We start from the raw sequence: 12,522 nt of genomic DNA, 5'->3' as shown, positions 1-12,522 counted from the left end.
GAAGTTTGAAACTTCATGATCGATACGCTAATCACGGTCCTGTTTTTAAAGTGGTGGCTTTGCTCACATACAAAATACTAATTGTGTTTTAAAAATAAACTAATTTTGTGGAGGAGGATTGCTGACCTATGTGGTGCAGGTACTTGAAAATCTATGCCCAATTTAGATAATGGCCTGCTTAAGAAAATCACCTGCCCTCCAATGCTCATGGAACGAGTTGGGCTCTGAAATGAATTGGGGCTGTTGCTTGTTGGGTTTTAAGCTACCAAATACCTATTCTCTCCACCAGGGGCGGGTGGAGAAAAATACTTGTTGTTTGGGTGCATTGCATAAATCCTGAAACAGAAGATGGAGGGATATTTATCGTAAAGGTAAAGGTATCTCCTGTGCAAGCACTGAGTCATGTCTGACTCTTGGGGTGACGCCCTCTAGCGTTTTCATGGCAGACTCAATACGGGGTGGCTTTGCCAGTGCCTTCCCCAGTCATCACTGTTTACCCCCCAGCAAGCTGGGTACTCATTTTACCGACCTCGGAAGGATGGAAGGCTGAGTCAGCCTTGAGCCGGCTGCTGGGATTGAACTCCCAGCCTCATGGGCAGACAGCTTCAGACAGCATGTCACTGCCTTACCACTCTGCGCCGCAAGAGGCTCTTTATTTTATTTTATGTATATCTAAATGACAATGTCGCCTGTGATGCTCCCCCAGTGATATAGGTTTTCTGAAAAAAGTGGACTAGAAATTTATCCTGTGCCCTAAGTAGAGCTTGCTCTGTTTACCATATTTCTTTTGACTTTAGATGTGACAAAAATTTAAAAGGACTGTGTGAAATGCTACAACTTGATTTTAAAATGTTTCTAATTATATGTATTTGTTGATTGTTGATTTATTCACTGTCCATGTAAAGCATGTGCACATTTACACAATGGGCAGGGATGATCCCCTGACAAATTTTAATTACAACTTTGAAACTGCCTAGTTTATTTCATATTTCAAACCTTCAGAAATTAAAGGTTTTTTTCACAGAAAATCAGAGCACTGGGAAAATTTCCGCCCTATATTTCTATGCCCTCGCCATGGTGGGGGAACCTGCATGTAGACTCTTGTCTGGTTTTTGGTTGCCCTGACTGAGTGTAATGGATTTATGGAGCAGAGTCATAGATCGTTAATATGCTTTCAGAGTGAATCCTAAAAACCTATGTTCTGACCTTGCAAATCGTTTTTGTGGTTTCTGTGGTTCACATTGGGAAGATTAGCAATAGCCATCCAGCATATTTGAACATTTTTGCAAAATATGACTAAAGTTATGAAGTTATGCAGTTTTGAACTGGGCAGTGGATTGGGGTGCAAGAGGGGAGTAGAATGATGTGTCTGCTTTGTAGGTTTTCTTTGCATTGTTTATGGTGGAAGAATTAGAGAAACTTGTCCTTCTATTTAGTGCAAATTGTTTTGTTACACAATATTTGTTCTTCATTGCAAACAGTGAAACTCGCTTGGGGCTCCCTCTGATAATACATTAAAGGCACCAGACAGCAAGATTAAGAAGTGAAATGTTGGTCATGAAAGTGTATGCGTATACAAGTTTTATTTTGCAAAATGTATGCAAGTGCAAGCCTGAATCATCCCGAGTTGCTATTTAGGAGAACTTTAAAGAGAAGAAAGGAATTGCCTTCCAAGTGATTTACATCAGTGGACTATCTAGAGCAGTACTCTGATAAACAAGTGGCCCTCGGTGTTTCAGGGTCAAATTGGATGAGAAACTGGGAAATTGATGAGCCCATATTTTATCATTCTCAATTACGGTACACGTGGCTTTCACTTGGATTACGGCAACGTGGGTTTTATGGTTTTTAACCCCTCATTGGTTTGATCAACATAGTCTGAGATGGGGCTCCCATTTTCTTCAAAAGTCTGATGTTAGTCTGTTGTGTATCAGATATGTAAGTTGTGCCATTGTCACATATTCAGCAATTTTGTTTGACCAGTCCATAAGATTTAGTTTCTTTTTTCCATCTTGATACATACAGAAACCATGTAGTTGTTACTATATGCATAAGAAATTCACCATGCATTCTAATATGGGGTGCTATCTTATTGATTCCCTATTGAATAACATACATTTTGGATCTAATACAAATGTAATGTTCAGTATCTTTTACATCTCATTATGAATAATAATCCAACCTTTCTTATATGGGCTTCTTGAAAGCCTTTTCCTGAAAATTTGAATTGATGAAATTTTCATGAATTGCATGAAATTTAAGCATCATACAAGCGGTGTTTGGGTGGTTTTTTTGTTTTCTTTTTGTAATATTGGCAGCAGCTTTGTTTGTTGTCCAAATTGTGATCCTCTGATACACTGCACACAATACTTAGTTACTTGCTTCCTTTGTGAAAATAAGTTATTTTCTAGGGATATCTTGCCATCAGCTTTTTGCTCTGCATTCTGTTACTGAAGTGAATTGCAATCAGAATGACTTGAAATTCATTTTTATAGAGAAAAAGAGCAAATGGTGGTCTTAAGTACTTATCTCAAAAAATGTCGTTAGAAAAATCGGCATCCTTATTCCTTCAAGAAACTGAGAGGGATCAGTGACAATTACTGTTAATAAAATCACCAAAGGCACCAAGAGACATAAAGCTACAATAACTTTTAAATAAAACAAAAGAGTAAAATATTAAAATCACAAAATATTGAAAGATATATTGAAGCAGGCCAGAGACCCTCTGACATGGAGCCCATTGAGCCATGGAGCCCATTGTATAGGGCAGGAAATCATAAGGCATCAGACATGGGGGAGGACCAAGAGTGTCTGAGCTTCCTTTTGCTAAAAGGGGATCTTGTTCACTTCTAAGTGATCGTGCTAGTTTTCTATGTGTGTATGGTGAGAGGGAAGATATGTGGTGTTGTTGCTTTCCATTCACGTTCAGTACAAGCAGGTCCTCCAAAAACCATCAAGGGGGGATAGTTATGAAGTATTGCAAGCAATTCATCAAGTGGGGCTCATTTGAAGATCATGGTTCAACAGACTATGAGTTTAATAACTGATGTTTTTTGGGGAGTTCAATACCATATAACTTTTTGAATTAAAAGCACCATAGGGGGGAAATTGCCAAAATATTATTATGCCATCATAGCTGTTAGATCAACATGATGCAAATGACTTAAAGTCTGTCGAACTGAAAAAAGCCCAAATTGAAGAAAAAGATCAACTCCAGGCATCGTAAATTCTTGATGAAGTTTATTTGCTAAATCTCTTGTTACTATCTTTTTAAATTAAACTTATAAAGCCAAAACAGGTCCCGGATTAACAATTTCCCATTTTTTTGCAAACTGTTTCCTCAGTGGCTTACACCTATTTATCAAACACAATACAAAAGTATATTTAATGTCATGTCTTTCTACATGTTCACCCATATTAGAATACATAAATTAAATTTCCAGAGTTAAAATACGGAAGACATCCCACCTTGATATCTTTTTCTTTATCACTTGTATTTGTTACTCAGTATTATCTTCATACTTCTAAAAAATAAAATTATGAATTATTAGCCTATTTAAATTATATTCAAAACCATTTCATGTTTTTACTAATTGTCATACAATAGAATTACCTCTTAATATGCCATGGTCATCTGTTCAACAGGTAAATGGAGGCTCCCTTAGAAATTTTTTGATAGGTTCTCATTAGTGACTAACCCAATTCCGAATAAGTGTGGTATGACCGCAAACCCACAAAACGACAGGTGCAGAAACCTCCAACTAATTAAAGGCCATTTCATTTTTTAAAAAGAGATAAATCCCATAATGCAGCTGCTGTGGAGCAGCGTTGGCGAATACTGTTCGCGGCTGGTGTCAGTGGGGCCCTCAGTGTCATAGAAGTCCAGAGACCCCACTCTCCCTCTGCTCACTTTAGTGGGACTTGCTGTGTCTCTGCAATCCCTTCTTAATGCAACTTTAAATGGTTATGCTGTAAAGGTGTGTGGTATGACCATAAGTAGACTGTTAGCCTGTGTTTGTGAATTCAGAAGACCAAATCTACATGTCTCCTTGTGCTGGGGACTTCTGTCTATCTGTACCCCTCCCTCTGTTTGCTTTGGAATTCCTCCTCAGTGAGTCCTTGTATGAAATGAAGTGCATAGGCTGCCTCTCCATAGACCTGGTGCTAGACTGGCTTTGAGAAAGACCCCACTTCCTTGCCCCCCATAGTTCCATAGCAGTTATGGGTTGGAAGTTAGCCTGAGTTTTTGGTACCTCATATTAAGTAATATTTAATTTGGGAATCTGAATTGCTAACATGTTAACTGTTACTTGTGGGTGACTGGACATTGAGTTAATGAAAAGGAATACATTATTGCATCCTGTAATCATGCCTATTCAATCTTGCATTTCATCCTAATCTTGACTCAGAATAATTAGGACAAAGTTGTACTTGAGGTTGATATATTAAACAGGTTTGTGTAACCTGGGTTCTTGTACTGTGCATATCTGTCTTCAACTTTGCTGACGTCCTGTGAAATATTGGACTTTGATTTGGCTTTATATATAACTAGGGCTAATTTATTCACCTTTTGATTTTTTAGCTTGTAGAGCTTTACCCAGCAGTGTATGTGGCACTTTTTTGTTCAGAAACTCCTTATAAATCATTTGCTTCTCCTTAGCTCACTTTAAATGTGGTGCTTGTAGGCAAAATAGCAAGATAAAGTGGGTGGGTATCATGCTGACTTTACATTGCCGACTTTCAGTCTGAAAGCTTTGCGTTAACTATACACATCATTCAGTTGTATATACAGATTTGTGGGTTATGTCAACATTGCTGTGTCTTACCTATAAGCATATCTTTAAAAAACACATTTCAAATGCTTATTTGTTGGTAGTGTTTATTGAAGGTATGTAATTCAGTAGCCTGAATGCCCGGTTGTGTGAATTTGGAGCAAAGGGGGCAGCAGTAATGTCCAAATGCAGTGGTGATTGTGAAAACACAAGATGAGGTCTTCTTCCAATGTGGAGTATTTTTGAGTCCTAGTATTGCCTAGAAATTGAAGCTTTATAGACAGCAATACTGGTTACATTTTAGAAAATGGTACTTAGAGTGCAGTGGAGTGCAATCCTATGCAGTGATGTGCAATCCTATGCAGTAGCTCTCTATGGAGAGCTAGCTTGGTGTAGTGGTTAGGGGTGCAGACTTCTAATCTGGCGAATCGGGTTTGATTCCACACTCCCCCACATGCAGCCAGCTGGTTGATCTTGGGCTCCCCACGGCACTGATAAAGCTGTTCTGACTGAGCAATAATATCAGGGCTCTCTCAGCCTCTCCTCCCTCACAGGGTGTCTGTTGTGGGGAGAGGAAAGGGAAGGCGAATGTAAGCCACTTTGAGACTGGGATGTGGATCCCAGGACCTTGAACTGAACTCTGAATGAGCAACCAGTGCAGAGGTCTCAAAGTAGGCATAATGTGTGCCATATCGCTAACAACAGCTGATAAATGTGCTTCTGTATCTTGCACCAGTTGATGTTTCTGAATTGTATTCAAGGGTGGGCCCATGTAGAGTGTATTACAATAGTCTAGCCTGAAGATTACTGTTTGTTCAGTGTAGCCAGATGGTCTGGGCCTAAGAAGGAGGCCAGCCTTTGAACAATACAAAACCAATACAAAACCATAACTTTCTGTTATGCTATCTGTTAGTCCTGTAAACCCAGTCCCAAGTCTTAAATGATAGGATCAACCTTCTATCAGACCTCCAGCTTTTGTAGTCAGCATTATCTCTGTCTAGTCTGGACTGAGCTTCAGGCCTTAGCCACTTGACTTCAGCAGACAGGTCTGGCCCAGAAGAGAAACAACTGCTTCTGGATAATATCTGCTATAACCTGGTGTGCTAACTACTACCCAAGGTTATCCTCAGGGAACTACTAACTAAATATGGTCTGGCTGATGATTCTGTATGCCTTATCTCTTACTTCTAAGAGCATCTACTTCTAAGAGCCTCTTCTAAGAGCCTCTTCTAAGAGCCTCTTGTGGTGCAGAGTGGTAAGGCAGCCGTCTGAAAGCTTTGCCCATGAGGCTGGGAGTTCAATCCCAGCAGCTGGCTCAAGGTTGACTCAGCCTTCCATCCTTCCGAGGTCGGTAAAATGAGTACCCAGCTTGCTGGGGGGTAAACGGTCATGACTGGGGAAGGCACTGGCAAACCACCCCGTATTGAGTCTGCCATGAAAACGCTGGAGGACGTCACCCCAAGGGTCAGACATGACTCAGTGCTTGCACAGGGGATACCTATCTCTACTTCAGCAAATGCCTGTCCAGTGCTCTGTACCTTCTATAATTTTTGAAACTATACATATTTTGATTTGATAATTATATTTCTTAATGTAGGGAGGAAAAAGGAGCTCTGTATTCAAGAGCCCTGCTTCCTGGAAACTAGAAGCATTATACTTGACTGATATTTCTAAAAATATGTCCTATTTTGTCCTATTTTATACTTTTTTGTTGTGACTCTGAAGACTACAAATCTTTTTTCTTTTTTAAAGAGTGGTTCTCAGCTAAACTCTTGTGTTTGCAATATTACAAATGTGGAATTCATGCAGACTTGATTCTAGAACAGGGGTGACCAAACTGTGGCTTTCCAGATGTCCATGGACTACAATAACCATGTGCCCCTGCCAGCATGGCCAATGGGCAGGGGCTTATGGAAATCTCTAAGATCTTAGTGCTCATCTAGTGGAAGTTTGTGTCACAGGTGTGTACATGTATTGACACTGAATTCTGACTCCTTTGTCCTTGATCAGGTTTTCCTCTCTTTCTTTATTGCTGCTGAGTTCCTCCAGGAACCAATAGGTCCTGGTAAGTATCATCTCTATCAGATCTTACAAAGTTTTGCCCTAGCGAGGACTCCCATACTCTCACTTATTCGGGTGGAAACTTTGTAGTGCTTTCTCAGATCTTAGCTTTGTTCGTGCAGTGATAGAATTGAGGCTTTCCAGGACACTTTGTCTCTGCATGCTTTTCAAGGGCATCCTTTTGCTTGGTGCAGTACACTGAATCCTGCAATGTATTCTCTCCTCTCTGTCTGCTCAGTTCTTAAGTGCAGAGTCTTCTGTGTTCCTTTATTTGATTAAGTGTGTTTAGGACAGCCTCCTTTGCTTTTAGTGAGACTTGTTATCAGTGTTATTGTTCTTAACCATCACCCAATTTCACAACCTTTGACCCACTGCTTGTTCTAATATGGTAATTGGTCCCATTTGTTACCATATTCTTGTCTTCTTGTTCACAAACATGGATTTGTTCACAAATAATTGTATGGTAAAAACTGAATAGCTAGCAAGAGCCAACTGGTGGCCAACTTCAGACTGACTTCACGTTTTAGTATTTTGCTTGAGATGTACATTAAGAGTAAGCATATATTTCCCATTGAGATAATCTGTTTTAAGATCGTTGTTAGTCATTTTAAATAACAATAAAACCTATTTATGGGACATTGTCAAACAAATATCACTTTTGTGCCAAGTGGCTAAATAAGTCTATTGCCTTCCTATAGATTTTGGCACATTGTTGTAAGATTTAAATATAATGTTTATTTGCATATTTTTTTCCAATTGCGTATTTTTCCAATTGTAATCTGTTTCATGTAGAAACAGTATGTTGAACACAGTGTTTATTTATGGCAGTAAATATTAATTGTGCATACATGCATTCTTCTCTCGTCACTGCTCGCTGCTTCTTTGTAAGGACGGCAGAGTAATTTCTATGAGAGTTCTCCCTGTCTTAAATGCCAGCTTCATCATGCGATTAGTTTTAGCCTGTTTGTAAATAGACTTGGTTCCATATTGTTGGAATGAAAGGATGAAAGGTTTATTTATTTATTAGTCATTTAAAAATCCCCCACCGGAACTGGAGTTTACATATTTTCATGCATACAGATGCTTCCAGATGAACTGGGATTTGGCCTGGCCAGAGATGTTTATGGGATTGTCTTCTCTTAGCCAGGTTTGCACCAGTTTTGGCTGGCCAGCTGTCATTTCTAGTAGCCTCACTGGCTTGGCTTTCTCTGTTTCCTTTTAACCACCTGGCCACTGAGAAGATATTATAGGGAGTGTAATGTGATATATCCTTACAAGAGACGGCAGACACAGTCATGGTGTGGCTGGGCTTGTCGCATGCATCTTTGGTCCGCTACATATAATAGCATCCATGTTGCATTCCAGTATGGGATGCAGCTTGGCACCATTTAAGGCAGGGGTAGTTAACCTGTGGTCCTCCAGATGCTCATGGACTACAATTCCCATGAGCCCCTGCCAGCATTTACTGGCAGGGGCTCATGGGAATTGTAGTCCATGAGCATCTGGAGGACCACAGGTTGACTACCCCTAATTTAAGGAGTTGCTCACTGCCTCCTGTTTTGCTGGCAGCTTTTAAAACTTTGTTCTTTGATGATGGAATATACCTGAGATATTCCTTTCTGGTCCCAGTAATTGCATTTCTGGGTCAGTACTTTTAATAATTTTCCAACTGTATTTGTGAATCCTCAATCCCAAAGGCAGTCTTTAGGTTTCTATTCCTGTTGAAACTGTTAAGAGATACTATTTTGCTTCGAATGACAGGGAACACTCAGTTTTTGGGGGGCTGCCTTCTGTAGTCCCTAAAAACTCAGTCCCTTTAAACCCGTACTTCCTGCTTCATCCATTAACTGCTTTAAAAGTTTGTGGAAGTTTGTGACCATATACCTGTCTTAAACGTCTTTTCACAAACCACAAGCAAGACAAAATTCATGATGAATTTTGCTTCATGGTTCAGTTCATGCCCATCCCTTTTAGAGTAATTCATGCATGCCTGGGGAAAGGAATTTCAGAGGCTACTTCCATTCAAATGGAACTGTCTCATAGAACAATAGGCCACATTTTACCTTGGAGGATTTCGGTAAGCCTTGGTCACTGGCAGAAAAGCCAGTTGATAGGGGTGGGGCCAGTAGTTATTGAGAACACTTTGACTAATATATGAGGCTGAGAAATGGTTGAGTGATAGATTTTCTTATAACTTGACTGTAGATGACTGTGTAGGAGAGTGGTATATTTGCTGATTGTCAGATTGTTCCCTTCCTTTCAGCTACGACGTCTCTTGGGAGAGAGGCGATTTAGAAATCTAAGAACAATAATAATTGTTAAAGAAAAAACTTTGTTTTGAAAGTTAAAGAACACTAGGTATGAATGGACCGTACAAGGAGGGTTGTATGACAGCTGAATGTTTTATTTTATGAAAAAGAGAGAAGTTAATGCTTTGCACTGTTTTTGATGAAATGACTTTATACAGTGTTGGAGAATAATTACTTGCATTTTCAGAATCACTTCTTTTACTACACCCCTAGAAGGATTATGAGTAGTACTCTGTCACTTAATATCACCAATTTATTCATGTCAACTTATAAAGAGATTTACTTTTCAGTCTTCCAGCTGGGTGTTTTGACACATTTTAGGCTGTATCTTATTAGTGACAGTAACATTAATCGATTTTAACTTTAATTGGATTAGCAGTCCGCATTCAATCATTTAATGTTGTACTCATAGAAGGGTAGTATTTCTTAACACAGAAGTACATGTTTCAAATTGGAAAATACTCAATCTTTACACCTTTTCTTCCACATCTAAGCAATAATCAGTCACACTTTACATGTTAAATATGGTTCTTCTCTTCTCCACCAGTCCAAATCTACCATGCCTAGTTTGAGTGTGTTTGTTTTTTTGTTGAGGGACATCCAAAAGAGCAGCTTAGTTTTAGTTTTTCTTGTTGCTAAATAGACGTGCTCTTATCTTGATACCAAGAAACTATCACTTCAGAAAGAGACAGTCTGGAGTCCTGCTTTGGATACATTGTAATCATTCATTCCTTGAGGGGATGCATCCCACATGCTTTGATTCTCTTACTTTTTTGTCCTTTAATTTTAAATACTTTCATATTCTGAGTTGTTTAAAGGGCATGCTCCTGTCCTAGATGGTGTGGCCTTTGGAGGCAAAGGCTTACAAAGAAAGACTGTGGGAATTGGGAATGTTCAGCCTGTAGAAGAGAAGGTTGAAGGGCAATATTGATTACTCTTAAGTAGCAGAGGATAGGACTTGTAATAATGGGTTGAAATTACAGGTACGGAGCTATCGATGGAATATTAGAAAAAACTTTTAAACAAAAAGACAATTCTGTGGTAGAATCAGTTACCCAGAGATACTACGGAGAGGCTTAAGTAGAGGATGGATTGGGGCTGAACTGGATGATCTTTAGGCCCTGTCCATCTTTTTGATTCTGTAATTCTTTGAATGAGAAACTGGCACAAGCAGCTTCTCCTTTATGGATACTGAAAGGGAAAAACAAGGTTTTCCTGTCTTTTTTTCAGGTTGGCTTTGTTACCTTGGTTTTGGTAATGGGTTGGTTGGCACATGAATTCTCTGGAATCTTTAGGGGTGGGTTTTTGCATGTACTGATTGTGATCAATAGAGTTGAAATATTTGAAATGAGTTTTTGAAACATTCGAACATTCAGATTTGTAAAATGTTTGTTTAGGCAATATATATAGCAATCAAGGGAGACTTTGAATGTGGATTATCATTATTGCTTTTACCTCTGAGGAAGCTTTTATATTTAGGTTGTCTTGTATTTGGTACTTCTTTCTGTTTGAGCAAACTAGGGATATGATGCATGGCTGGTTACCCATTTAATACCCAGTAATTTATTTGTTGCTAGGGTTAGGCCTAATGTACTGCCAAATGGAGCATCTTCTGCAGACAGCTGTATGGCAGTCCAGGGGTAGTCAACCTGTGGTCCTCCAGATGTCTATGGACTACAATTCCCATGAGCTCCTGCCAGCATTTGCTGGCAGGGGTTGATGGGAATTGTAGTCCAAGGACATCTGGAGGATCACAGGTTGACTTCCCCTGTGCTATACTGTATCAGTGACTCAAGTGTTCTTCAGCAGACTGGATTCTCTCTTAGGTAGGAATACAAGTCCTATGAAACAGTTCTATGTTTGAATACCTGTGCTCAATAATTTAAAATCCTAAATAACGTATCAATCTAGAAAAAAACTGTCATTATTTTTCTGAATTAACAATATTTCCCCTTCACTCTAGGATTCAAGTGTCCTGTTTGTTCCAAGTTTGTATCTTCAGATGAAATGGATTTACATCTTGTGATGTGCTTGACAAAACCAAGGATAACCTACAATGGTAAGAAAGTAAGCTAATTACTTCATGTATTAGGGTAATTGGATTAATGCACTCTTAGCTAAACCTTACAATTCTGGGGTTTTTTTACTTGATGATGCAAATCTGTGGGTTACCTTAGCCAAAACATTAGTTGAACAGAGTTGCGTAATTAGGAACTGATTTGGATGTGCAGTAATTAGGATTGTAGCCATTCAAGTGGCTCTTTTCTTAGGTCGACATTTGTTCAGTGTTGTTTTAGCTCTGCCAGCCTCAGCTTGAAAAAATTCAACTGAAATATTAGAAATCCTGACAACCTTTATACCATCTTAATGGATGCAGACTACCATGCGGAGAACTGTGGATAAGAATTGGAGGCATAAAAACTAAAAAGTAGCTGGTGGATGTTCCTGCTAGTCCAGCTCTTCACTGAACCAGCTACTTTTTGAAGTACAAAAGCATTGTGAGATTCTGTTTCAGTGGATAACTTCCGTATCTGTGTTCCTGGTTTTTTAGAACATAAATTGCCTCCCTTAACTGACTACTTCAGTTGTCTGGATTTTTTCTCCATTTCAATTGCATTGAGCTGCACTTGGGTTCCTCTTTAGCCCTTAGAAGAGTGTGCTTATTTAAGGAGCGCATTGTAAATGAATTTGGAAGACAAAGTTTGCTTAAATTAAAAAAAAAATCTGAGATGCTCTGGTATTCTGTTTGCTTGATCTCCTTCAGGCATCTTGAAAGATTATCTAAATCTGCAATAGTTTATCAGGAATATCTCATACTTTCAGAACACCCTTTAGAGATGAGAGGATAGTATTTCACAAGGCTTCACTGAGTATGTGTGATAGTGCAATCAAGTCCTTCACCTAACCTTTCCGGGTTTTTTCTTCCTGCTTTTCCTTATGGAGTTCTTTGTGTGTGTTTTGGGGCTGTATTCTTTTGCACCCATTTGTGGTGAGAAATTTCAATCATGGCCAGTTAGATCGTTTAAAAAGTATGAGCTTTTTAGCAGAAAATGCTGATGTGAGCATGAATCTCTGTTAATGTAGTAGGGTCCTTTGTGCCTATATGTACCTTTATTAATAGCTTGTACAATCCTGATTAATATCACCTGATCGTTTGGTACTTTGTGTGCTTCTGCTTCTCATTGCAGAATGCTGTTATTCCTCATTAAGGCTTGTTGAAATCTGGCCCAGTCTTCACTCTACCCTTTGTCCTCAAAGTGACCTTCTTATATGTACACCAGCCAAGGAGTGGTTCTTGGGTTCAAGATGAAGGGCAAGCACAAGTGGAAGCTTCATGGCAACCTCTAGTTGCTATGTTAGAGATACATGTGGTTTTGATG

At 39.2% G+C, this 12,522-nt stretch overlaps 1 protein-coding gene across 2 annotated transcripts in view; it reads left to right on the top strand.

Moving 5' to 3' along the window:
- The window catches only part of ZNRF2 (zinc and ring finger 2), a 58,836-nt gene that overhangs the window by 20,206 nt on the left and 26,108 nt on the right, over positions 1–12,522 (top strand). For both annotated transcript variants that reach the window (XM_077303773.1, XM_077303772.1), the window contains exon 2: positions 11,106–11,201. In XM_077303773.1, coding sequence (XP_077159888.1) covers positions 11,106–11,201 — 96 coding nt within the window. The remainder of the gene's footprint in view (positions 1–11,105; positions 11,202–12,522) is intronic.

Source organism: Paroedura picta, chromosome 11 (assembly GCF_049243985.1).
Source record: "Paroedura picta isolate Pp20150507F chromosome 11, Ppicta_v3.0, whole genome shotgun sequence".
Lineage (NCBI taxonomy): Eukaryota > Metazoa > Chordata > Lepidosauria > Squamata > Gekkonidae > Paroedura > Paroedura picta.
The sequence above is the reverse complement of the archived record's forward strand: the minus strand, read 5'-3'. Positions and strand labels throughout refer to the sequence as shown.